The 27890-nt window shown below is 46.0% G+C and overlaps 1 protein-coding gene across 5 annotated transcripts in view; it reads left to right on the top strand.

Moving 5' to 3' along the window:
• TTC7A (tetratricopeptide repeat domain 7A) overlaps positions 1-27890 on the top strand; it is a 160447-nt gene that overhangs the window by 10072 nt on the left and 122485 nt on the right. For 2 of the 5 annotated variants that reach the window (XM_019021103.4, XM_019021102.4), the window contains exon 1: positions 24437-24503. Coding sequence is in view for 3 of the 5 variants with exons in the window: in XM_055377835.2 (XP_055233810.1) it covers positions 15353-15536; positions 24144-24307 (348 nt within the window). In the remaining 2 variants the exon portion in view is untranslated. Of the gene's footprint in view, positions 1-14968; positions 15537-24143; positions 24308-24436; positions 24504-27890 lie in introns of those variants that run through there. The other 3 variants (XM_055377835.2, XM_004029181.5, XM_055377834.2) reach the window with 3 other exon arrangements.

Genomic DNA, 27890 nt, shown 5'->3' with positions numbered 1-27890 from the left:
GAAGAATCTCCTCCCACACAGAGCAGTTGTGAGTCATGAAGAGTTTACTGAAGCCTTCCCATCTCCTCAGAGTGGAGCAGTGCTAGATGGTCGGGGAGACATCTTTAGTTAATTTTGGTTTAGTTCCACACACTGAGTATATGCCATTGCCCAGGTACTGTCTTAAACAGTGGAGATCGGAGTAAGTGATGCTCCCTATCCTCAAGATACAGTCTAGATGGGGAGAGAATGTAAAATAATATGGTAAATGGTAAATGCTTGTTAGAGCCCAGGTCACCATGGGAGCACACAGTGGAGGCACTTAAGCCTATGGTGAGGATAGGGAGAGTCAAGGAAGACTTCCCTCTATGATAAAATAGAGGAGTGAATAGATGAGCCTTCTCATGGACCACAGCCGAATGTCAATTGGTCTGAGTTGAGAAACTCTCAAGCCCAGATTTTTTGAATAAGGTGATTTCAGATTGGTAGAGCCCCCCCAGGTGCCTAGAAAAAGCAACTGGACGTCCTTTCAGAAGAAATAAAATTATCCTAAGCGTCAGATGATTTCTACAATAATTTTTCAAATGCAATGTCCTACACAATTAAAGACAACTAGACATGAGGAAACAAGACAGCGTGAACACAAACTAGAAGAAAGAGCAATCAACGGACCTACACAGCTTGAGACACTGGAATTCTCAGACAGAGGTTGTTAAACACTGCTTACTATCTTCAAAGAAATAAAAGCCAAATTTAAAAATTTTCACATGGGAGCTAAAAGCTACAAAAAGTAACATAACATTAGAAAAAAGAACTAAATAGAAATTTGTGAACAGAAAAATATAATGGATAGATTGAACTATGGTTTAGACACACGAAAAGAGAGAATCAGTAAATTGGAAAATATGCCAGAGGAAACTATTGTATCTAGAATGAAGAGAGACAAAAAGATAGAAAATACAAAAGGATAAGAGTCACAGAGAATTCAGTGAGGTCTTACTTGTATGTAGTTGGAGTCACAGGAGGAGAGGAGAGAATGAGCAAAGACAGTATTTGAAGAGATAATATCTAAAAATTTTCCAGAACCAATGAAAGATTACAAGATCAGGATCAAAAAGAGTGACAAATCCCAAGCAAAGTTAATGAAAAGAAATCTAAGCTAAGCACGTTAAAATAAGTCTGTAGAAAACCAAAGAAAAATAATATTAAAGATAGAGGAGAAAAAAAGATTTTTTTTTTTTTTTTTTTGAGATGGAGTCTTGTTCTGTTGCCCAGGCTGGAGTGCAGTGGCGTGATCTCGGCTCACTGCAAGCTCCACCTCCCAGGTTCACACCATTCTCCCACCTCAACCTCCAGAGTAGCTGGGACTACAGGCACCCGCCACCACGCCCAGCTAATTTTGTTTTTGTATTTTTAGTAGAGACAGGGTTTCACCGTGTTAGCCAGGATGGTCTCAATCTCCTGACCTCGTGATCTGCTCGCCTCGGCCTCCCAAAGTGCTGGGATTACAGGCATGAGCTACCGCGCCTGGCAAAAAAAAGATTATTATTAAAGGAGCAACAGACGGCTGACTTCTCACAACAGGAACAGTGGAAGCCAGAAAACAGTATATCTTCAAAGTGCAATAGAAAACTGCTCACCTAAAATACTACAGCCAGCTAAAATATCCTTCAAGAGTAAACGTGAGAAGACATTTTTAGAAAAAAACTGAGTGATTTATCCACCAGCAGAAACACTAATATTGGGGTTTTTTTGTTTTTTTTGTTTGTTTGTTTTTGAGACAGGGTCTCACTCTGTCACCCAGGCTGGAGTATAGTGGCACGATCATGGCTCACTGCAGCCTCAACTTCCTGGGCTCAAGTGATCCTCCCACCTCTGCCTCCTAAGTAGCTGACCACAGGCATACACCACCACGCCCAGCTAGTTTTTGCATTTTTTGTAGAGATGGGTTTTTGCCATGTTGCCCAGGCTGGTCTCTAACTCCTCGGCTCAAGTGATCTGCCCACCTTTACCTCCCAAAGTGCCGGGATTACGGGCGTGAGTCATTGCACCCAGCCTTGTATTAGTTTTCTCTTTCTGCATAACAAATTACTACCAGTTTTGCAGCTTAAAATAACACCCATTTATCATCTCACAGTTCTGTAGATCAGAAATCTAGGCAGGTTGTGAAAAAAACATTACAAAAAAAAGAAAAAGAACTCCAGGCCGGGATCAACTATGTCCTCCACACAGTATCACAAGACTGAAATCAGGGTGTTAACTGAGGCTAGAATCTCATGTGAGGCTCAAAGCCCTCTTTCAAGCTCAGGTGGTGGAAAGGGAAATTTAAAAAAACAACAACAACAACAACTTGGGCCATGTGTGGTGGCTCACACTTATATCCAGCACTGTGGGAAGCCGAGACAGGTGGATTGCTGGAACTCAGGAGTTCGAGACCAACCTGGGCAACATGGCAAAACCCTGTCTCTACAAAAAATATAAAAATTGGCCAGATGTGGTGACACACACCTCTGGTCCCAGCTGTTTGGGAGACTGAGGTTGGAGGATGGCTTGAACACAGGAGGTTGAGGCTGCAGTGAGCTGTGATTGCACCACTGCACTCCAGCGTGGGTAATGTGAGACTGTTTCAAAAGAAAAAACAAAAGTCCCACGTTTGAAATCATATAAAGTTTACTCACTGGTATAATGCAGTTACACCAGAGGGGTAGGGGGGAAGCTTTAAAAGCCACATTTATTTTGAAATTTAAAAACACTTCTAGTCATGCCTGCAATCCCAGCACTTTGGGAGGCTGAGGTGGGTGGATTACCTGAGGTGAGGATTTTGAGACCAGCCTGGCCAACATGGCAAAACTCTGTCTCTACTAAAAATACAAAAATTAGCTGAGTGTGGTGGTGGGTGCCTGTAATCTCCGCTATTTGGTAGGTTGAGGTGGGAGAATCGCTTGAACCTGGAAGGTGGAGGTTGGAGTGAGCCGAGATTGCACCACTGCACCCCAGCCTGGGGCAACAGAGTGGGACTCTGTCCCAAAAAAAGAAAACAAAACAAAACAAAAAAACACTTCTAGGCTGGGTGCAGTGGCTCATGCATGTAATCCTAGCGCTTTGGGAAGCTAAGGTAGGAAGACTGCTTGAGGCCAAGAGTTCTGAGACCAGCCTGGTCAACATAGCCAGACCCCATCTCTATAGGAAAAATTTAAAAACTACCTGGCTGTGGTGGTACACACCTGTAGTCCTAGCTACTTGGGAGGCTGAGGCAGGATTGCTTGAGCCCAGAAGTTTGGGGCTGCAGTGAGCTATGATAGCGCAACTACACTCCAGCCTGGGTGACAGAGCAAGACCCTGTCTCAAAATACATAAATAAAGAAATAAATAGCACTTCTAAATAACATGTAGGTCAAATAAGATATCATAAAGGAAATGTAAAAAAATTTTTGAACTGAATGTTAACAAAATTTCTGTGTATCAGTGCTTACAGCTAACACGGGTACAGCTAACACAGAAATATATATCCTTAAATGCATGTATCTTAAAAATAAGAAAGATTGAAAATTAATGAGCTGAGATTGACTTGCAAAAAGCCAGAAAAATAAGATATGGGATGCTATATTATTATTCACAAAGATTCACTGCCCATCTCTGGGCATTGGTATTAGGCTGAGTCATATTTCTTCCTCTGGTCAGTGGAATATGTACAGAAGTGTTATGTGTCACACCTAGACAGCAGTTTTAAGAATCAACATATGGTTCACCATATCATCTCTTTTCCTTCTGCCATGATAATTGTCAATGTTTTAGACAGTGGCTGCTTTGCTAGCTTGAGCCCCAGAGTGAAGAAATGTGGAGAAAAGCCCAGCCAAGCTGGGTGGAATAGGTGGCAGGAGTGAGAAATAAACTAAGTTGGTGAAAGCCCTGAGATTTTGGGGGGAGTTTTTTACTATGTATCATAACCTAACCTTTCCCTACTGTTATTTAAGTACAGAAGAAACTTGAATACAGTAAGATAAATGAAATAATAAAGATAACAAAATTAATGCAGTGGAAAGCAACATGTAATAGAGAGGATCATTATAAACAAAAACTGGTTCTTTTTTAAAAAGTAATAAAATTTATAAATCCCTGGAAAATTATCAAGAAAAATTTTAAAAAGAGATAATGCACAAATAATGAATACGAATACCAGTAATGAAAATTCAAATAGCACTATAAATTCTACGAACACTTAAAAGATAAGCAGATTTTATAATTAACTTCATGCCTAAAATGTAAAAAGCTAGATGAAACGTATTCCTAGGAAAAAAAAAAAAACTTACCAAAAATTGACCAAAGAAGAAATGGAAATTTGAAGTCCTATAATTTTTTTTTTTTTTTTGAGACAAAGTCTCATTCTTGTACCCCAGGCTGGAGTGCAGTGGGGCGATCTTGGCTCACTGCAACCTCTGCCTCCCAGGTTCAAGCGATTCTCCTGCCTCAGCCTCCCAAGTAGCTGAGATTACAGGCGCCTGCAACCACGTGCAGCTAATTTTTGTATTTCTAGTAGAGACAGGGTTTCAGCCTGTTGGCCAGGCTGGTCTCGAACTCCTGACCTCAGGTGATCCACCTGCCTCAGCCTCCCAAAGTGCAGGGATTACAGGCTTGAGCCACCGCGCCCGGCCTGAAGTCCTATAATTTTTAAAGAAATCCAATCAGTATTTTTTAAACCTTCCCATAAATAGCTGAATGGAAAAATAATGCTTTATACGAACTCTTTGGAGAAAAGAAAAAAATATATATACCCTCTGATTCATTTACAAAGCTATCATAATTTTGATGACCAAAAGCCAATGAAGACAGTTCCAGATGAGAAAATTTAGCCGTATCTCATGAACATGGATACCAGAATTCTAAACAAAACATTTTATTAGCAATTTAAATCAAACAATATATAAAAAGGAAAATACATATTGATCAATGTGGTAGACAGAATAATGGCCCCCAAAGATGTTTATGTCCTAATCCTTGAAATCTATGAATGTTATTTATTTAGGAGTGCAGTGGTGCAATCATGGCTCACTGCAGCTTTCAGCTGTAGCTGGGATTATAGGCATATACCATCATGCCTAGCTAATTAAAAAAAAATTTCTTTTAAATATAGACAGGGTCTGGCTATATTGCCCAGGCTAGTCTCGAACTCCTGGCCTCAAGCAATCCTCTCGCCTCAGCTTCTGAAAGTGCTGGGCTTACAGCCATAAGCCACCATGCTCAGATTGAATGTTATTTTACATGCAAAAAGGACTTTGCAGAGGTGATTAAATTGAGGACCTTGAGATGGGGAGATTATCTTGGATGATCTCCATGAGCCCAATATAATCACAAGAGTCTTTCAAAGAGGGAAACAGGAGGGTCAGAGTCAGAGAGTAGAGGTGCCCATGGAAGCAAAGGTTGGAGGGATGAGCTTTGAAGATGTAGAAAGGGGTCACCAGCCAAGGAATGCAGTCGGCCTCTAGAACTGATCTTCCCTTTTCATGTTTCTAGAGGCCAGCTGGTTCTTTGGGGGAGAAAACAAAAACAGACATAAATAAATAAATAAATAAATAAAATTGATAAATCCCTGACAAATCATCAGTAGTAGATTTGAGAAGAAATGCAGCTCTGCCAACACCTTGATTTAGTTCATAAGACCTACTTTGGACTTCTGACCTCAGGAATTTTAAGATAATGAATACATGTTGTTTAAAGCCATTTAAATGTGTGCTAATTTGTTAAGAAGCAATAGGAAATTAATACAACTAAGTTGATTCCAGAAATGTGAGGATGGTTTAACCTTTGAAAATCAAAGTATTTCACCATATTAATAGATCTAAGGGAGAAAAATCTTATGACAATCTCAGTAAGTGCAAAGAAGTATTCGTAAAATTCAATTTCAATCATAATGTTTTTAAAAAACCTTTAACAAACTAGGAATAGAGAAAACTTCCTAAATCTGAGAAAAGATATCAGAAAGCAATGTAGGGCTTCTGGGATTCTTTTTTTTTTGAGACAGAGTCTTGCTGTGTCACCGAGGCTGGAGTGCAGTGGCGGGGTCTTGGCTCACTGCAACCTCTTCCTCCTCGGTTCAAGCAATTCCTGTGCCTCAGCCTCCCAAGTAGCTGGGATTACAGGTGCCCCCACCATACTTGGCTAATTTTTGTATTTTTAGTAGAGATCGGGTTTCACCATGTTGACCAGGCTGGTCTCAAACTCTTGACCTCATATGATCCTCGCACCTTGGCCTCCCAAAGTGCTGGGATTACAGGCGTGAGCCATTGTGCCCAGCCTGAAACCTTATTTGTTGACCCTAGTTGATGGTTAATAAGAGTTTGCTGTATAATAATTACATCTATGCACTTTCTTTTGTGTTATTTTACACAACAAAAAATGTTTTTAAAAGAGAAGAAAAAGAGGAAGAAAAGAAAGAGAAAGAAAGATTAACATAGAAGCAGGTGGAGGCCAGGTGCAGTGGCTCAGGCCTGTAATCCCAGCATTTTGGGAGGCCAAGATGGGTGGATCACCTGAGTTTAGGAGTTCGAGACCAGTTTGGCCAACAAGGTGAAACCCCATCTCTGCTAAAAATACAAAAATTAGCCAAGCGTGGTGGTGCATGCTTGTAGTCCCAGCTACTCAAGCAGCTGAGGCAGGAGGATTGCTTGAACCCAGGAGGCAGAGGTTGCAGCAAGCGCAGATCGCACCACTGCACTCCAGCCTGGGCAACAGAGTGAGACTCCATCTCAAAAAAAAAAAAAAAAAAAAAAACAGATGGAGCAAAGATATATTTTAAGGCTCAAAACTGCTATAATCTCTGAGTGGCCAGACACTCAAGGCTAGCCTTAGGAGTGATGGGACTTAAAACCAGACCAGCTAAGCTGCACTGAAAAGGCTCTGAGCCCTTGTGGGTTGGGATGGCTTCTCTCCCTCAGGATGGCAGTAGCTGGGCAGAGAACCAGCACTGGGCAAGATGGAGAAATCATGGGCTCCTGCTCTGGAGAGGGGCCCATTGTAGCAGTCTTGCAAAATGACACAGAAGCCACTAACAAGAATTAAGAGTCACCTGGGACCCCGAGGAACAGAAGGGACTGGGATGGTGGGAGGGAGGGCAGTGCCTGGAGAGATATTGGTATCTCAGTCATGAAGTGAGTGGCTGGGGATAAAAAACGCCCCAAAGCTCTCGTCTCCCAAGTGTGGGAAAATCTTCAACATTCTGAGATTCTAAAATTAATATAACAAATAATTACTGAGTGTCTGCTATGTGCAAGCACAAAGAATTCATGATTCTGAAGCTTGCCTTTGTAGGACTTCATCTCTTAGCGTAATGATTACATGTAGTTTTTCTGGCAGCTGTCAAAGGAAAAGACCATATAGCCAGCTCCTGGCAGAGTTTTAATGTCAACATTCTGGGAGGGCTGGTTCAGTATTGAAATTAAGTAAGACATAAGATACCATGGGCAAGATATGCTCTGAGCCAATGATCATGGTAATGAGTAAAAGTTGATTTCCGAATGTAGCGATCCTGAGCCATGCACATGACTACATAAAATTGGGAAGGCAGTTGTCATTGTGCTCTACTTCGCATATACTGATGATCTGAGTGGCTGAAATGACTGTTGATCATGAAGCAAATGTTTAATTCATATTTAAATTTAGGATTTCTAGGGTGACAGCAAGGTGGAGTGTCATAAAAAAGTCAGAGCACTGGTCAGAAATCTAGCATGTGCTGGGAACACAGGGCTCTAAGGGACCCCACATGGTAAGTATGAAAGAAGAGGCCAGAGTGGAAGGTAGGGAGGGCATCTCATTAGGCTTGGTGCTCTACTTCTGATGGCTGGGAGCACTTGGTGACCTCCAGCCCCACTACTCACAGCCACTGTGACAACTAGTATAAGAATGATTTGATAAAGGCGAGGAGAATGTCATAATAATCATCCATAATAAATTTTTGAGTCAGTACACAGGAAGAACAGAAACCATCTACACCTAAGGTACTGTTGACATTGACATGGCTTTACTATTGCAGGAAACTCTTACCCAGGATGATAAAAGTTGTAAATAACTTCACTGTTTTTTGCATAAGTTTTCAGAAGAAACCATTTAAATGAACTCGATGACTTTTGTTTTTGAGACAGAGTCTTGCTCTGTTGCTCAGGCTGGAGTGCAGTGGCACAATCTCAGCTCACTGCAACCTCTGCCTTCCGGGTTCAAGCAATTCTTGTGCATCAGCCACCTGAATTGCTGGTATTATAGATGCATGCCACCACGCCCAGCTAATTTTTGTATTTTTAGTAGAGACAGGGTTTTGCCATGTTGGCCAGGCTGGTCTTGAACTGGCTGGTCTCCAACTCCTGACCTCAAGTGATCCACCCACCTCAACCTCCCAAATTGCTGGGATTACAGGTGTGAGCCACCCAACCCGGCCTGTGACTTTTCAATAGATAGACTCAAACTGCTTTTTACTCTCTAAAACACTTTAAAAACCCTCCCCTCATGGGTTGCAGTAAGCCTGGATGACAGAGGGAGACTCTGTCTCAAAAACAAAAACGAACAAACAAAAAAACCCACACTTCAAAACCATCACTTTGCCCTATCCCAACAATCCCAATCCTGGAATAAGGTATGAAGACTACTGCTCTTTTTTTTTTTTTTTTTTTGAGACTGAGTCTCGCTCTGTCGCCAGGCTGGAGTGCAGTGGCATGATCTGGGCTCACTGCAACCTCCGCCTCCCGGGTTCAAGCGATTCTCTTACCTCAGCCTCCTGAGTAGCTGGAACTACAGGCGCGCACCACCACATCCAGCTAATTTTTGTATTTTTAGTAGAGACAGGGTTTCATCATGTTGGCCAGAATGGTGTTGATATCTTGACCTCGTGATCCACCCACCTCGGCCTCCCAAAGTGTGGGGATTACAGGTGTGAGCCACCACGCCAAGCCCTAAGACTACTGGTCTTTAAGGCCTTTGATTACTAGACCAACACCCCTGAGAAGCGTTGGTCACTAGATGGCTGAAGGCTTGTCGCTGCTGGAAAAGAGCTGTGAAGGGGTCAGGCGTGTGTGGAGGAACAGCTCATTACAAATGTGAGCCATGACAACTGTTCCTCCCCACACTCTTTCATCCTGAGCCCAGGAGTTCAAGGCTGCAGTGAACTATGATACTGTTGTATCATGATCCTTGCCCAGTCCTAATCAAGTCCCGTCATTGGAAGAGCTGCTTTAAAATAAACTCCTTTCTTGCCACTGAGCTTAAGCAAAAAAAATAAAAAAAAAAAACAGACCCCAACACTTCATAACTATTCCAACTTTGCCTTCCCTATTCCAGATACTGCTATGACTCTGTCAGGGTAGTGTTCTCCCTTCCTGCCATGAGAACAAGCTAAGCTTTGCGTTATCACAAAAATTGTCTTGATGGTATTTGCTGTCACCCAAATGTGTACACTTACTTTTCTAGATAGCATTCAATTATTGAGGCCTGCAGTGATCCAACTGAGACCTCCTCAACACTGCAGTCCAAGACCCCTGACTCAGAAATAGGGTGATCCTCTGAGGCTCTTAAGCTTCCTGCTTGGAGTTCTTTCAGACTGAAACAATGAGAGATGCAAGTCTTGTATTGGACCCAAGCTCCAATTTCTTTTTTTAATTTTTCTTTTAGGTGTGATGGCTCACACCTATAATCCTAGAGACTAGGGAGGCTGAGGTGGGAGGATTGCTAGTGGCCAGGAGTTTTGAGACCAGCCTGGGCAACATAGCAAGATTCAGTCTCTTCAAAAATTAGAAAACATAGCTAGGGGTGGTGGCGTGTGCCTGTAGTCCCAGCTACTCGGGAGGCTGAGGCTGGAGGATGGCTTGAGCCCAGGAGTTCAAGGCTGCAGTGAGCTATGATTGCACCATAGCACTCCAGCCCAGGTGACAGAGCAAGACCCTGTCTCTAAAAACATAAAAAATAATAAGAAATAAATATATTTGCTTATTTAGCTTCCCAAATACTGAGCTTATTTTCTCTTCTACCAATAAAGAACCCTTTGTTTATCTGACCATATTTGAAAATCTTTTCTCCTTGGTGGATATCTGCCTTATTACTAACAACGCTACTACTTGTCTGTGTTCATCCTTGTCATTTTTTTGTTGTGCGTCTGTAAGAGGAAAGTTTTTAGAGAAGAGGATGGGTGTAGGTCTCAGTCTGTCCCTTAGCTGGCCCAGGGACAAATTTTGTCTCTGATCAAAACTTTATGAGAACTTTTCTCAGACGTGTCTTATTTTGTCTTTAAGAGTTTGGTTCAGGACAATCTCTCCGGACCCTCTGTCTGCTGGGAACTGTAAATTCATCAGGATTACAGTTGGAAAAGGTCTAGCTATGAGGCTGGGGGGCCCTGAGCCACAGGATACACAAGCAACTGTCAGCTCACCATTCGCAGACTCTCATGGGTCTGTCTTAATATCAACCTGTCTATGGCTTCCTCGGGCCAGACTTCTGCTTCTTGCATGTATTTATGCTGTCACCCAAATGTGTACACTTACTTTTCTAGACAGCATCATCATTTCCCCAAAGATAATTTAGAATTGCGGTAGCCACTATGAGGAATTTCTGATATGCACAAAAGTATTCACTTTAGAATGCAAAGTGAACACAATTCCAAACATCCAGTGGTCTTCATTTTTTTCATTAGCATGAGCAAGCATACAAAAGAAACAGGATTCCAAAAATTTTTTTTTTTTTTTTTGAGATAGGCTCTCTGTCACCCAGGCTGGAGTGCAGTGGCACGATCTCAGCTCACTGCAACCTCTGCCTCCTGGGCTCAAGCGATCCTCCCACCTCAGCCCCTCAAGTAGCTGGGACCACAGGCACCTGCCCACCATGCCAGGCTAATTTTTGTATTTTTTGTAGAGATGGGTTTTTGCCATATTGCCCAGGCTCGTCTCGAACTCCTGAGCTCAAGTGATCTGCCCACCTTGGCCTCCCAAAGTGCTGGGATTACAGGAGTGAGCCACCATGCCCAACCCCAAAAATTACTTCCTTAACAGATTTCTTGGCCAAAGCAAAATAAAAAGCTGAACTACTTAAAACTATCTTTTAGACCTCCCCTGCTCCAATATCACAGCTGAAACCTACTATTTCTTTTCCCCTACCCTGTGCTCCTCCATCTCCCTCTGCCCTTTTCTCTCCCTCAGGTCCACTCCCCTTTCCTCCTGGCTGGCTAGATACCCCAAAGTTCACTTAACTTCAGAATAGAAAAAAAAAATATCTATGGTGGATTTTAAGCCCTGTTCTCATTTTTAGCTGAAAGCCATTGTAAAAGACTCTTCAAGGCCTAAATGGGACTTCGAATTGTTTTAGGAACATATCATCCAGAGCAGCCAGATTTATAGCAATTCATTTATATGCCAGTAGGGGCCTCAGAAGCAAAACATTGGATGAAAAAGTCAGAATGGAAAACCCCCCAATGATGATTTTTTATTTATTTTGTAGAGACAGGGTCTCACTAGATTGTCCAGGCTGGTCTTGAATTCCTGGACTCAAGTGATTCTCCCACCTCCTTCTCCCAAAGTGTTAGGATTATAGGCACGAGCTGCCATGCCTGGCCCAACAGTGATTTCAAAGGCCATGGATTGCATAGGAAGCTGAAGGGGTTTGGGGAAGCTGTGAATGTTAGTCAAGGTCTTTTGGAGGCTATCGGCAGTCTTCCCTGTGAAAGCAAAATGTGCTGTAACTAGTTCTTTGTCAAGAGAGAAGTCTGTTCAGCAGGTCATGGACTGAAGAAAAATACTGTGTATATATATGTAAAAGAGAGAAGTGTGATGGAGACTTCAGGGCTAGGTCCTTTACTATCTAGTGGCAGAATTCTGGAGTAGATCTTGAAGCAGAGGTGATGGGACTCTTTTCTCTTTTTGTGAATGGCCTTAAACCAGAAATAGGGGATTTATTATGCAAACAAAAACTAGAATGGGAAACAGCCCCATGGCCAGATCTCCAAAACCTCCTTGAACATTTTGAAAGAGCCCTAGAATTAAGAAACTAAAGAAAAAGAAAAAAGCAAAAATCAAGTCACCAATGAAGGTGTTCAATTTCCCACTCAGCCTTTAAACCCACAAGGAGACATTTCTCTAAAACGTAAAAGACAACCTTACAAACTTGATGGATATAGGAACAAAATATCAATATTAAACTTGATCACTATTATACCTTTTTTTTTCCTTAATATCAGTAAACTTCTTGGGTCATACGCCTATCTAATAATCCTCAACACAACTTCCCTATGCCACAGCCTAAACCTGTGCCTCGGACCTTCAACCGAGGGGGTATTCTCTTCTACTTTGTGACACTATACTTTAATAACTTGATAGCGAGGGATTCATTGTGTGAATGGAGTTACCACATGACATGCTCTCCTGAGAATTTTTTCCTTCTAGTCCCTGAGGCCCTTCCTATCCATAATAAGGTCATAGCTAATTTGGATATTGATTTATCAGTACTTTGGTGTGTAAATCAAGCATTAAGTTGAAGTTCTCTTATAGTCAATAAATTCTATGGGCCCTGTGTGGTGGGTGGTTCATACCTGCAATCAAAGCACTTTGGAGGCTGGGCGGGGTGGCTCATGCCTGTAATCCCAGCACTTTGGGAGGCCAAGGCAGGCAGATCATGAGGTCAGGAGTTTGAGACCAGCCTGGCCAACATAGTGAAACCCCGTCTCTACTAAAAATACAAAAATTAGCTGAGCATCGTGGTGCACGCCTGTAGTCCCAGCTACTCGGGAGGCTAAGGCAGGAGAATTGCTTGAACCTGGGAGGTGGAGGTTGTGGTGAGCTGAGATCGTGCCACTGCATTCCAGCCTGGGCAACAGAGCGAGACTCTGTCTCAAAAAAAAGTACTTTGCGGGCCAGGGTGGGAGGACTGCTTGAAGCTGGGAGTTTAAGACCAGCCTGGGCAACACAGCAAGATCCCGTCTCTACAAACAAAATAATAAATTAAAAATAATAGTAAAATAAAGTAAAAATTTTACTGATACTCTACAGGAGCTAAACCCATCAAGGTTCAGACTGACCCATCTAAACCTCTACCCAAAATTGTACAATAGCCTCTAAAACAAGTCACTAAGGAAGGAATAAAACTGGCCCGGTGCAGTGGCTCAAGCCTGTAATCCTAGCACTTTGGGAGGCCAAGGTGGGTTCTTGTTCCTAGTTTTTTTACACCCCTGAGAAATGTTGGTCATCAGAGGGCTGGGGTTTTGTCCCTACTGGAAAATAGCTGTGAAGGGGTCCGGTGTATGTTGAGGAAGAGCTCATTAAAAATGTGAGCCATGAAGACTGTTCCTCCCCACACTCCTTTATGCCCACACATACATGAGTATTGGTGACCCCCTTAAAACAACAAGCAGTGATTCCCTCTACAGTTAGTTCACTAGGTGCTCTACAACCTGGGGGCAGGGCTGGCAAAGGACTAGGAAAAAAGAGGCAGGAAAGGAGGTCTTATTTCTGCCAAGGTCGCCTCCCTCTTATCAACCCTGCTGTTCACTCCCTGCCCCAGGGCTGACTCCCAGGAATGCCAGGCGTGGGGCAAATCACAGTGTGTTCTCGGGTCACCCTAATCCAACCTCTCTCTCCAAGTGAAATCCAGTTCTGGTGACCATCAAAGGCAGCCAAAGGGTAACAAAAAGCCAGCTTGAGGAGTTGACTGGAGTAAGCCAGGAGTTTACAGACTGCTTGACTAAACTGTCTCTAAATTCCAACTGCCACAGCAGCTTCAGCTTCCCTTCATCTACCTCCTGGCCTCTGGGGGTTCAGAACAGTCCCCAGGTGCTCAGAGCAGCACCCACCGTTAGGAAATCCTGCCCACCAAACAAGGACTGGAGCTGCATTTAGAACCCGGAGAGGAGGGCCTCCACATGGGAGTCGGGGGTCAGTGGGAACAGGAAGACTGTCTTCAACTAATCACCCTGTGTGGCTTCATGTGAAAGGCCACACGGGACTATGCACTAGGAGCCTGGGTTCTGCTTGACATAAAAACCTTCCCTCTGTTACAGTTGTCCAAAAACACTTAGGGCAGTGGTGAAGACTCCAGAGGGAGGACGTAGAGCACCTTCTAACTCTTAGGAGTCTGCTCAAAAGTTTGCCCTGACCCTGCTGTCTTTTGAGTCTTCAGTCTGGACCATACAATGTGTCACTTAAATGCCGGTGGTTTTTGGTTTCGGGTCTTGCTGTGGCTTCTCCAGCACTGGTCTGTGAGCTGCGGCGGCAGCGGGGCCGGGCCCCTGTAAGAGGTCTCCCCCCAAGGGTGGACCTCGGCTGCCCCCGCTAGGCCCCGCCCCGTAGTCCTGTGAACTTCTGGGCACCCCACAGCCCTGGGCTAAACCCTGCTAAGCGCTCCATAGAGCTTTGATCACAGTCTTAGACCAGGATGAAGAAATAAATAAATACCAAGGTGGTGAAACAGCCTAAAGCCTTTAAGAAATCCAGGGCAACAGAGATTCCACAGAGGACAGGTCAACGGGTTAGGGAAGTCAAGTTGGAAAGAGGAACTCCGCTAAAATAAGAAAATACAAATGCTCCCAGCAGAGGGGCGTCCAGAGAGTCGCGGGCCTGGGAACGCGCCTGGGTCCTCGCGAGCATGCCTGGCCCGCATCGCAACAGGGCGGGGCGGACAGCGGCAGGCCAGCTCCCGGGAGGCTCGCCGTCGGGGTTGGGGCCCGTCGGCCGGCCTCTCCCCATTTTTGTGACGTGTCAGGGGCAGCAGCGGTGACGGGGCCACCACACAAAGCCAGGTCGTCGGGCGGTGGTCTCCCAGGCTAAGAGCCCCGATGGGATGGGGAGGGGGCAGGAAGCGAGGCGCCCCCGGGCGCCGGGGCTCCGCGCGGGTTTAAAGTGAGCTCGGACTCCGCGGCGGGGGCGGCGGCGGGGGACGGGTACCCGGGCGGCCGCGAGCGCCCTTCGCGCGCTTGGCTGCTGTGGCCGCGCTGGCAGCCAGCGAGCAGGGCTCGCCGAGGCCTCGCCACACCCCCGCGGGGGTGGAGCCGCGGCCAGGGGCGGGTCCGCAGCTGGCGGCGCCGGGGCCCGGGGCGGAGGCTGTGGCAGCAGCTGCAGCGGCGGCGGCGGCGGCGGCGGCGGCAGCGCCAGGAGGTGCTACAGCAGAGGCGGAGGTTGCTCCTGTACGCGTCCGGGCCGCTCGGCCGGAGCCGCAGCCCAGAGGCGCCGGGCGGTGCGCTGGGTGCTGCTGCTGCTGCTGCCCACCCTCCGCCGCCTGGGCCCCCGCTGCCGCCCGGGCCCCGGCTGCCGTCTGCGCCCCCGTCGACCCCGCCCGCGAGTGCGCCCCAGCCGGGACGCCGCCCCCGGCCGGGTCTCCACTTCTTGGCCGCACCTTCCATGACAGCGCCCGCGAGAAGATGGCTGCGAAGGGCGCGCACGGCTCCCACCTGAAGGTGGAGAGCGAGCTGGAGCGCTGCCGCGCCGAGGGCCACTGGGACCGCATGCCGGAGCTGGTCCGGCAGCTACAGACGCTGAGCATGCCCGGCGGCGGAGGTAACAGGCGAGGCAGCCCGAGCGCAGCGTTCACCTTTCCGGACACCGGTGAGTAAGGGAAGAGGCTGGCTCGCCCGCAGCGAGCGCGCGAAACGCACCGCCTCCTCCAGGAAGCGCGCCCAGACAGTCCTCGGCCGACAGCGGGCGCCTACCAGCCCACCGTGCTAGTCTTAAGAGCAGCCAGGGTAGTTAGGAAGGTCCTTCTGCCGCGAGAGAAAAATCACATGTAGTTTGGGGGCTTGGAGGGAAGAGAAACGGCTTTTGCTCTCTGTCCTTTAGGATAGTGTGGCTAACTCTGTCTACCGTGAAATGGTGGTATCTGCACATCATGAGATCAGTGCATTGGCTGGACTCTGCCCCCCACCGCGGTCCGAGGGTGGGGTGTCCCTAAACTCCATCAGGTGAAGTGTGTCTGTCTCGTCTTTGTCCATAGTTCTCGCAAGTGATGTTGAAAACGGAGCTCCGTCCGCAGCAGACAGGGGCGAGGGTTTGACGAGCTCCAGTGTGGGGTGGTGGAGAAATGGGGAAGAGGCTTGGCCAGCCTCAGTTTCCTCATATGTGGCGATCTCGGGACACATCCAGCTCTAGCAGTCGGTGGCTTTAGCAGTAGGGCTGGTTTGGCTGGGCCGGGCTCTTGTGCTGGGGCGGGAAAGCACCCTGATGTGGCAGCGGGGAACACCCCGCCCCAGTCTCTAACCTCAAGTCCTGTTCCTGGGGCCTTCAGCTTACCCTCCCTGAGTCCTCTCTGTGGGCACAATCACTTAGGAGGCTTTGTGGAAGGAGGCAAGGAATAAATGAATACAGATATAAAGAATTTTTAAAGACTGCCCAGCCTGTGGAAGGCTCAGATCGTGATAGTAATAGTAATAGTCAACGCTTACTTCGTGCTTCCTATGTGCCAGACACTGTCCTGAGCACTTTAATCAACCCCGTGAAGCAGGTACTCTTGTTTGTCCCACTTTACAGATAAGGAAACTGAGGCACAGATCAACTAAATAACTTGATCAGCTAGGCAATAAGTTGTGGAACCAGGATTTGTGCCCAGGTTTCTGAGTACATCCTTTAAATCACTTGCGCTATTACCTCTCAAAGATGTACAGCACAAAATCCTTGCCCTTGAAGAGCTCCCACAGTGAATGGAGAGGCAAGAAAGTGATCGGAGGGCAATTGTTTGTGGGGTTTTTTTGGTTGTCTTTTTGTTTTTGTTTGTTTGTTTGTTTGTTTTTGAGACAGGGTCTCTCTCTGTTACCCAGGCTGGAGTGTAATAGTGCGATCTCAGCTCACTGCAGCCTCAACTTCCTGGGCTCAAGCGATCCTTCCACCTCAGCCTCCCAAGTAGCTGGGACTACAGGTGCTGGCTACCATGCCCGGCTAATTTTTGCAGTTTTAGTAGAGACGGGGTTTCACCATGTTGCCCAGGCTGATCTCCAACTAGGCTGAAGCATTCCGCCCACCTGGGCCTCCCAAAGTGCTGGGATTACAGGCATGAGCCACTGTGTCTGGCCGCTTTCTCTATTTTTTAAATTCTTGTAAACAACCCTATTAGGAGGGCAGGAGTTATTGTCCCCATTTTAGACATAGGGACACCAAGGCCCAGAGAGGTCATATAATGTGTATGTGGTTAAAGCCTGTACTCAAGCCTGAGTCTCTGCCACCAAGTATCCTAGTGTCAGAGTTGGGGACACGGAGCCTGGGCTGGCTTCACTGTGGGAACTGGCCAGTATAAGGAAGGAGATGGAGGGTCAGCAGGGTCTCTCCTGCCAGTTTTGGGGTCTGTGAATGATTTTTCTCCCAGTTAAATCCAGATACACTATCACAAAGCATGCACTCACACTGGGACACATAGTCATACATGCATATGCACACACAGAAACACGAGGAACAAAGACAAATGCCTCCCAAAGCCCATGCGTAGAGCATTGTTTGGATTGACTGCTGTTTTGGTCCTTTCTCTACAGGGTTCCTTGATCACTCAAGGGATTGAGAGCTTGTTCTATTCTGGGGTTTGATGCAGACTCCCCTGCAGCCCTGAAGGGAGATTCTTAACATCCCACCTGGCCTGTTTGACTCTTACGAGTCAGTGATCTGAAGCTTCCACAGTTACAGAATTGGGAGAGGTTCTGAGATGGGGTTGAAACCCATTTTACTGAGGCCTTGAGGTCCAGCGGTGTCTGATATTTCCTACAGAAATGAAAAGTAGCTCCCAGAGGTAGATTCAGGGGGGCAGAAAGGGAAGATGAGCTGTGGGGACTCTTTCTGATCTGGGGGGGTGAAAGATCAGGAGATACTTCAGCAGAGTAGGCCCCTGTACCCTTTTCCTGTCTAAGGTTGCTCCTCGCCACCCAACCAGGGGGAAGGTGCTTGCTACTGTCTCCTCACTCACATCCGGTCTAGATTTGGTCAGGATGGAGCAGGGGAACCCCAAAGTCCTGCTTGCTGTGCTGGGGTTTGTTCATATAGAAACAAAGAGCCCATCCAAGTGGTTAAAAACAACTTTATTATGAAGAATTTTCAAAACATTAAAGAACATGAAAGAATGAGTCCCTTGTATCCATCAACCAACAGCAGTGATACAAACTCACGAAGTCTCGTCTGAGCTATGCTCAACCCTTTTCCTTCCACATTTCAGTTTTTCAGTATGTACTTATTAAATAAGAACTCTGGTATTTTGGGTTTTTTTTTTTTTTTTTTTTTTTTTGAGACAAGAACTTGCTCTTTCACCCAGACTGGAGTTCAGTGGTATAATTATAGCTTACTACACACTCAAACTCTTGGGCTCAAGGGAACCTTCCACCTCAGCCTCCTGACTAGAAGGAAGGGCAGACTGGGCAACAAAGTGAGATCCCATCTCTACCCCCTACTCCCCTAAAAAATATTAGCTAGGCATGGTGGCACACACCTGTAGTCCCAGCTGTTTGGGAGGCCAAGACGGGAGGATCACTTGAGGCCAGGAGTTCGAGATCAGCCCAGGCAACATACCTCAGGCACATGTCAGCAAACCCAGCTAATTTTCAAATTTTTTTGTAGAGATGGGGTCTTGCTATGTTGCCCAGGTTGGTCTTGAACTCCTGGGCTTAAGCTAGTCTCCTACCTCGGCCTCCCAAAGTGTTGAGATTTCAGGCATGAGTCACCACACCCAGCAATAAGAACTCTTTTTAAAAATATAACCACTGTACCATTATTACACCTTACAAAAATCTAACAATTACCTTTTACAATTAGTTTATTAGAGTCAGGATCCAAATTAGGCCACATAACTGCACTTGATTGTTAGGTTAGGTCTCTGTACCCCGCCCAACATTTTGTTATGAAAATTTCAAATATACAGTAAAGGTCAAAAAAATTTGCAGTGAACACCTGTGTACCTATTAACCTTTTGCTGTGCTTGCTTTATTACATATCTGTTCTCTACTCATCTTGAGACCTTCTTTTTAATTTTTTTTTATTCTTAGAGACAAGGTCTTACTCTCATAGTTCACTTCACCCTGGGCTCAAGTGATCCTCCTGCCTCAGCCTCCCAAATGGCTGGGATCACAGGTGTGTATGCCACTACACCCAGTTAATTTTTTTTTTAGATGGAGTCTTGCTCTGTTGCCAGGCTGGAGTGCAGTGGTGCGATCTCGGCTCATTGCAACCTCTGCCTCCCGGGTTCAAGCGATTCTCCTGCCTCAGCCTCCCAAGTAGCTGGGACTACAGGTGCGTGCCACCACACCCAGCTAATTTTTGTATTTTTAGAGACGAGGTTTCACCATGTTGGCCAGGATGGTCTCTATCTGTTGACCTCATGTTCCAGCTGCCTCGGCCTCCCAAAGTGCTGGGATTATGGGCGTGAGCCACTGTGCCCAGCTACCTAGTTAATTTTTTTATTTTTTGTAGAGATAGGATTTCACTATGTGGTCCAGGCTGATTTTGAACTCCTAGACTCAAGAAATCTTCCTGCCTTGATCTCCCAAAGTGCTGGAATTATAGGTGTGAGCCACCGTGCCCGGTCTTTGAGTGTCTCTTAATCTGTAGTCACCCTCCCCGCCGCCCCGCTTTTTTTTTTCTTCTTCTTAAGACTGGAGATTGTTTTGAACATTTCTTCAGTTTCAGTTAGAAGGGGTTTGTTTGAGGCAAATGGTCTCTTGCTAGTTTCAGCCTTTTCCTCTTGTCTGTGGTTGGCAGGTCCCAGCCCTCTATAGTCCTGGGAGGTGAGCAGCTGCAGAAACCACTGTGCACGTTTGCCCCAGCCGGGAAGGGCCTGGTCTGAATCCTGGCCTGGCTGGCTAGACCAATGTTTCCTGACTGTGAATGGGTGGGTTGTGGAGAGGGGATCACTGTCATCCAAACATGGGGTCTTGGAGGGTATTCCTGTGACCTGGCACTCTTGGAGAGGCCTGGAGGGGATGTGAGCTGAAGGGGCTGTAAGGAAGGTGGGCACTGAGGCCTTCCAGACACCATGGGGTTGGGAGACTGGGTGGCCAGTAAGTGGGGCTTTGGGGCTTTGGGGCTTTGCTGAGGGCAAGGTGCTGAGCAGGGCTGCAGAATCAGCACCCAGAGTCAGATTCACTATCGGTCTGATGGGAAGGTCGTCTTAAATGCCCCTGGGTAGAGAGAAGCTGCAGCACTTCACCAGAACTGGGATAGGGAGTAGGTTTCGGACAACAGGATGATAAAAAGCAACTTGTTTTCCCTTTGGAAGGACAGAGAAGCCTTTATCCACCTGAATTCTTTTTTTTTATTTTATTTTTATTTTTATTTTCCAGAGATGAGGTATTGCCCTGTTGCCTAGGCTGGAGTGCAGTGGCACAGTCATGGCTCCCTACAGCGTTGAACTCTTGGGCTCAAGCCATCCTCCCACCTCAGCCTTCCAAGTAGCTGGGACTCTAGGCGTGTACCTCTAACCTCAGCTAACTTTTTTTGTGTGTAGCGACAGAGTCTCACTGTGTTGACCAGGCTAGTCTCTAACTCCTGGTCTCAATCAGTCCTACCACCTCGGCCTCCCAAAGTGCTGGGATTATAGGCATAAGCCACCACACCAGGCCTTAATTCTTGTTTAACAACTAAAAGTCTAGAACTTCTAATTCTGAAACATCCTTCAGTTCCATAGACTGAACAGTTGAGAATAGTTGGATGGAAAGAAAAGAGGAAGGCAAGAGAGAGGAGGGCAGGGAGAGGAGAGTTGAGCAAAGGAGGAAAAGAAAGTGAATTTTTGCTGCCTCTTGAGTATCTGGCCATGTTTGTTTACCATGGTAAACAAACAACAAGTAGAATGAGTTGGGGGCTGAAAGGGGCAGGCAGAAAGCCTTCTGTGAAGGACCTGAAGTGTCAATCAACAAAGTAGTCTGAAAGTCACAGGTATATGAAGGTAAGGACAGTTCTTATCCCTGTCCTTGGATTTACAACTAGCTTTTAACGTACTCTTTTAAGTTGTTAAGACTGTTGTTTATTTTGAAATTACCAGCAGCTCCGCTGTGCATGGGATGCAGGAGAGACAGGGTATTTTTGGCTCTGTTATGTTTTATTATTGTTACTGGCTGTGACCCTAACAATATTGCATATCTTTATTATCATCTATAAAATGGTGATAATACCTACCTTTCAGGGCTGTAGAGATGAAATGATGCTATATAAAAAAGTGTCTGGCCCATACTAAGCCTTCAACAAATATTAGTGCCTCTTTCGCAGCCAGTCACTCTTATGGTTTAGAGATATGTGGTGAAGGATCAATTTTGTTTTCTTTAAATTCCAAATCTGGCCAGGCATAGTGGTTCACATCTATAATCCCAGCATTTTGGGAGGCCGAGGTGGGCAGATCACTTGAGCCCAGGAGTTCGAGACCAGCCTGGCCAACATGGTAAAACCCCGTCTCTACCAAAAATACAAAAAATTAGCTGGGTGTGGTGGTGCATGCCTGTAGTCCCAGCTACTCAGTAGGCTGAGGCAGGAGAATCCTTTAAACCCAGGAGGTGGAGGTTGCAGTGAGCTGAGATTGTGCCACTGCACTTCAGCCTGGGTGATAGAGACCCTGTCTCAAAATAAATTCCCAATCTGTTATGCTCTGATACTTTCATAAAGTACAATAAAAATGAATTACTAGAAAAATAAAAGAAAAATACACAAAGTACTACCTCCCAATTTTTTAGTATTAGATTTCAACAGATTTAAAATTACTCTGTCAAATTTCTAAGTGTATTTTTAAGTTTCTGCACTCATCTCCTTGGTATTGGATCACAAGCATGGAGAGACCCACAGGCCATGGCCGGCCGCACTTGGAGCAGCCTGGGTCCAAAGGGGCATGCTCTGGGGAGGAAGCTGGTTTCTCTTGGCATGAAAGTACCCAACCAAACAGCTCAACCAAGCGAGGAGCTCTGGTCCAGGCAGGTGGATGGCAGAGTGCACGGGATGGCCACTGATGGTGCTGTATCTGGTGGCACGGTGGCCTGAGGGCGTGAGTCCTGCCAGTGCACAGAGGAAAGGGGGCAACAAGGCGGGGACCAGCGGGGGGGCGGGGCCAGCGTCCTGAGGGGTGCGTTTCCCTCTTTAGGCTCTGACTTCAAACCCCACCCCTGGCTTTACAGAGGCAAAGCAGGTTAGAAGCAGGGAGCAACTTTCCCCAAGGCCCACAGCTCTGGAATGTGGCTCTGACTGACTGGGTCTATGGGGATGTGCAAAAATAATTTTGATGTACGTTGCCAAATTACCCTAGAGGTTCTACCAACTTATAGTCTGCCAGCAATGAATGATAGTTTGAACCAGGTACTTTTTTGACCATTTTCTTAAAATGTTAATTTTAAAAGTCATGAGGTACGTAGCAAAGGATCCCATAACAGGTGCCTTCAGAACGAAACCCCCCTGCGATGGTGTTCTTGGGATTCTGGGCTTTAGAACCGTTCTCTGTGGGGAATCTCCCTTACGGTGAGAGATTCTTCTTCAGAGGCATGAAGTTTTTTGTGTTTTTCTAAAGACGAGGTCTCCCTATGTTGCCCAGGCTGGTCTTGAACTCCTGGGCTTGAGCAATTCTTCCACCTCAGCCTCCCAAGAAGCTGGGACTACAGGCTTGCACTACTGTGCCCAGCTAAGGCATGCAGTTTTGGACTAGTGGCTATGAGATGTTAGCAGACTGTGGTATCCTGAGAGTGAGGAGGCAATGGCAGCCCTGTAGATCTGAGCACACTGTACTGGTAGCAAAAAGAGCACTTTGAAAAAGATGGCACCAAGCAGGCATTCCTAGGGATGTTTTTGGATTGGCACTTACCTCTCAATCCTGAGGGCTTCCCTGTGGGGTGGTTAAGAGGATCCAATTCACTCAACAGATATTTACTCAGTGCTTATATTGAATGGTGGGCCTGCTCCTCACCCCAGTTGCTGGGAGGGGCAATGAGCACAGCCACCTAAGAACCGTGGTGAAACCATCTTGACCTCAGACCCTGCACACTGAACACCCGGCTCCCATGCTCGAGCCACCTCTGCTGTAGGTAGCAGGAATCTGGTGGTCACAAGACGAGTTTTCAGTGTGGTAAAGGGAGGCAGCAAATAAACCAAGCAGTATATTATTTTTATTTTTATTTTTTGAGACAGAATCTCACTTTGTTGCCCAGGCTGGAGTGCAGTGGTGCGATCTCGGCTCACTGCAACCTCCGTCTCCCGAATTCAAGCAGTTCTGCCTCAGCCTCCCGAGTAGCTGGGATTACAGGTGCCCATCATCATGCCTGACTAATTTTTGCGTTTTTAGTGGAGACAGAGTTTTGCCATGTTGGCCAGTCTGGTCTCAAACTCCTGACCTCAAGTGATCTGCCTGCCTTGGGCTCCCAAAGTGCTGGGATTACAGGTGTGAGCCACTGCGCTCGCTAAACCAAGCAGTATAAAACCACCTACCAGGTGGTGAGGGATGCAAATGAGCTACCCTCATTTGCGGGTATACCCTATATGTGAGAGAACTCCAGAAAATGCAGGTATTCAACATGTTCGAGGATTTGCCTTGGCAACAAGTAGATCTGCTTCCCACCTAACTCTACTGTGGCTGCTGGGTTATCCTGAGTCATGTCAAATTACCTTAAAAACTGGATGGTATGGTGGCTGACGCCTGTAATCCCAGCACTTTGGGAGGCTGAGTCAGGAGGGTCACTTGAGCCTGGGAGTGCCATGATCATGCCAGTGCACTCCAGCAAGGGTGGCAGAGTGAGACTCTGTTTAAAACAAACAAAAACACTTAAAAATGGGGAAAACCAATTATGGTTACATAGAAATTAGGAGCATGTGAAAGTACATTATTAAGCCACTTCATGTATTTTTTTCTCTTCAATCATTTGGGGAGAATTCTTCTTGGTTTAAGAACTTATTATCCACAGCACAGCATATGTATGACTTCGTCCCTTATTTTAAATTCTGAAATTCTGGGAATTTGTCCCCGAGTCCTGGGAACTCTGTCTTCCCAACCATTAAACTATAGCAGAAAATAAATCCAAGGGGCAATTTGTATTGTGACCATAGTAGAATGCCTGTGTCTTTTCTTTAAAGGCTGTTGAAATTTATGAAAAATGTGCCTTTATTTTCTCAGACCTGAGCCATTCATGTACTGGGTATGGGTGGTTGGGTGGGTCCAGGAGTGTGCAACTCCCTCCATTATCCGCCTTGTTCGGGGTTTGCTGCTCTGACCCCTACTTTGCTTTTCAGATGACTTTGGGAAATTGCTGCTGGCTGAGGCCCTCCTGGAGCAGTGTTTGAAGGAGAACCATGCCAAAATAAAAGACTCCGTGCCTTTGCTGGAGAAGAATGAGCCGAAGATGAGCGAAGCCAAAAATTATCTAAGCAGTATCCTTAACCATGGGAGGCTCTCGGTAAGTCGTCAGCCTTCAAGCCTGAGACCTCCTCTCCTCGTCTGTCTTGCCTCGCATCTGTCCAGTCCTCCCTGAGTCATTTGGTCACCTGAGCAACAAGTCTCTCTTACAAGCTGCCCTTGCACTTACAGTAGCCACTGGCTGCACGTGACCCCTTGAGCACTTGGAGTATGGCTAGTCCACATTGAGATGTGCTGTAAGTATAAAGCATACACAGGGTTTCAAAGACTTAGTACAAAACAAAGAATAGAAAAGAGCAGTAACTTTTTATGTTGATTACATGTTCAAATGGTATATTTTGGATATATTGGGTTAAATAAAACATGTTATTAAAGTTAATATTCACCTTTTACCTTTTTCAGTGTGACTAAAAAAATCTTACTAGAAATTTTTAAATTACACATGTGGTTCACATTTGTGGCTTACATTATATTTTTTTGGACAGTGCTTGGTTGACTTAATATGTGCCTGGCCCTTAGGGCTCCTTGGGTCAGGGGGCTCTCAGGAAAATAAAACCTCAGTGAACCTGTGACCTAGTTAGAAACAGGCAAACATGCAGAGTTGGCTAGGGACAGAAGAGCTCCATAACAGGGCAAGCCCATTTAAGTCCACGTGCATTTATCAAGCACCTACTGAGTACAAGACACTGAGGGAGGTAGAGGACCCACCTCTCCCTCCCAGAAGGAGTATAGTCACAACTTTCTCTGGACTTTGCTGCTCAAAATGTGGTCCACCCACCAGCAGTGTAGGCATCATTGGGGAGCTGGTTAGAAATGCAATTAAGAGAGAAAAAAAAAAAGAAATGCAATTAAGAATTAGAATCTGCGTTTTAACAAGCTCTCCTGGGTGATTCATATGTGCATCCAAGTTTGAGGCTGTGGCTGTGTTAGATTACAATGTATCCTGAGCTATAATAGTGGCATGGGTATGTCATTAGAAACTCAAAGAGGAGGGGGAGGGGGTAAAAAAAAACTCAAAGAGGAAGTGATCCCTCCCTCCCTCCCTCCCTTCCTTCCTTGCTTCCTTCCCCTCTGTCTCTTTCTTTCTGTCTTTCTGTCTGTCTTTATTTTCTTCAGGGTCTCGCTGTGTTACTCAGGCTGGTCTCCAACTCCTGGGCTCAAGCGATCCTCCTACTTCAGCCTCCCGAAGCATTGGGATTACAGGAGTGAGGCACTACGCCTAGCTGATTTTTAAAGAGCTATTCCAGAGTAATATATTCCCTTCCTTAAACCTTTTATTCCAACGTACTGTGTGCAAGGCATTGTGTTGTGCACTCTGAAGGCAATCAAGATGAATCCAGCATGGACCCTGCCCTCAAGGAGGTTGCAGGTCTCTTGGGAAGATAAGTCCTATCAGCAAGTAAATAGCCTTCCTCCAAGGTAGACCGTGATAGGAGTGGTATCCACGAGGAAGCAAGTCTCAGGGGGATGCTCTTTGGGGATAAGCAGAGAGCAGACTCTGAGTAATGGCAGTACTACAATTGGATTCTTCTGGGGCTGGATCTAGACAAGGTTGTAAAGGTACTTTGGGGCTAGTAAGGGCAGACTGGAACACCAGGCTGGGATGTGCAGGGCTTATTTTGTAAGGGAGGGAAAGGCCAGGGGAGAGGGGAGTGTGTACTAGAAGTTTAAGGTTACTGCTTTTAGGCTCCTTGACAGGTATTGTAGCACTGGGAGTTTTGTATTGGGTTAAAATAGCTGCCTGACCCTGAGCATGCTTGACCCCACAGACCTTCCAGTTTCTCATCTGCTGGTCAAAAGGGTTGGACCAGATTGGTGGGGTTCAAGCTTTTCCCACCAAGACCTCTTTTCATTTTAAAAATATTAAATTAATAATTAAATGTTAAATTAAATATTTAAAAATTGTTTTTAAAATAAACATGATTCAGGCTTATTGTAAAAATTCCAGTCAACAAATAAGTAATTTGAGTGATAAATAAAAGTCCCAGCTGGCCTATGGCTCACGCCTGTAGTCTTAGCACTTTGGGAGGCTAAGGTGGGGGGATTGCTTGAGCCAGAAATTTGAGATCAGACTGGGCAATATGGTGAGACCCCATCTCTACAGAAAATTTTTTTAATTAGCTAGGCGTGGTGGCTTGCACCTGTGGTCCCAGCTACCCAAGAAGCTGAGGCTGGAGGGTCACTTGAGCCTAGGAGGTTGAGGCTGCAGTGAGTTGTGTTCATGCCACTGCACTCCAGCCTGGGTGACAGAGCAAGATCCTGTCTCACACACACACAAAAAAGTTCTTGTTTTCCAACCTCACCCTCATGCCCACACCCATCCTCAGAGTTGAGCACTGGTCAGTATTTGATGTGCATCTCCTATGCCTTTCTTTGTGCATTTACAAACATATATACACACAGATTTTTCTTTTCATAGAGTTGTAAGATATGTATTTTTCACCAAGAAGTTTTATTTAGAGCTTTCTCCATGCCAGCATTGTCTCATTCTTTGTATTGGCTGAATAGTAACCACATGTATTGTGACAACGGTTTTATTAAATACAAATTGTACCATATTTTGTTAAACAAAGACATATATAGGCACCAATAATGTGCAGAAATTTACTGTTATCCAGGCCAGAGCCAAAAACTTAATGTTGATCTGTAAAATAATATATTAAATGTCGTTTGTGGGATTCTTTTTTGAGACAGGGTCTCACTCTGTCACCCAGGCTGGAGTGCAGTGGCGTGAACATGGCTCACTGCAGACTGGACCTCCTGGGCTCAAGTGATCATCCTGCTTCAGCCTCCTGAGTAGCTGGGACTATAGGCATGCACCACCACACCCAGCTAATTTTTAAATTTTTTTGTAGAGACAAAGTCTTGTCATATTTCTCAGGCTGGTCTTAAACTCCTGGGATCAAGCAGTCCTGTCACCTCTGCCTCCCAAAGTGCTAGGATTACAGGCGTGAGCCACCATGCCTGGCCATCATTTGTAGTATTCTCTATCTCACCCCCAAAGATCAGGTCGTAGTTGGCGTGACCTTTCTTGGCAGCTGATGCAGTCTCAGGTGGATTCCTGTGCATCCAAGTAGCTCTGCTGGATGAGAAGGAGAGCTGGGAGAGGTGGGTCCTGAGGCCTCTCCTTGGGAAAGCTTGAAACCCTTTCCTCTTGGTTATCTCTCTAAGACCCTGTCGAGCTCAGTTGTGTGGAGACCAGTGAAAACAAGCCACTTGTCCTAAACTCTGTTCTCCTACTAGGTTGAGGCTTTGCACCATCCCATGCAGGCCTCCAAGGAACCTTCTGCAATGGTATTTACTGTTAGCCCCATTTCTTTTTCTTTTTCTTTCTTTCTTTTTTTTTTTCAATTTTTTGTAGAGACACAGTTCTCACTGTGTTTCTCAGGCTGGTCTCAGATTCCGGGTTTCAAGCGATCCTCTTGCCTTGGTCTCCCAAAGTGCTGGGATTACAGGTGTGAGCCACTGTGCCCTGCCAAGCCCCATCTATTGAGACCCAAGAAAGGTGATCACAACCCAGGCCTTTAGTGTCTACAGCCCATGCTCTAATGCTGTCTCTCATTTCTTGGTACTGCCTCCCAGAGTACTGGGGTGGAAATAAAATAATGACTGGGAAAGTTGGA

Source organism: Gorilla gorilla, chromosome 12, assembly GCF_029281585.2.
Source record: "Gorilla gorilla gorilla isolate KB3781 chromosome 12, NHGRI_mGorGor1-v2.1_pri, whole genome shotgun sequence".
Taxonomy (NCBI): Eukaryota; Metazoa; Chordata; class Mammalia; order Primates; family Hominidae; genus Gorilla; species Gorilla gorilla.
Note: the sequence above shows the minus strand (reverse complement) of the source record. Positions and strands in the feature narration are given on the sequence as shown.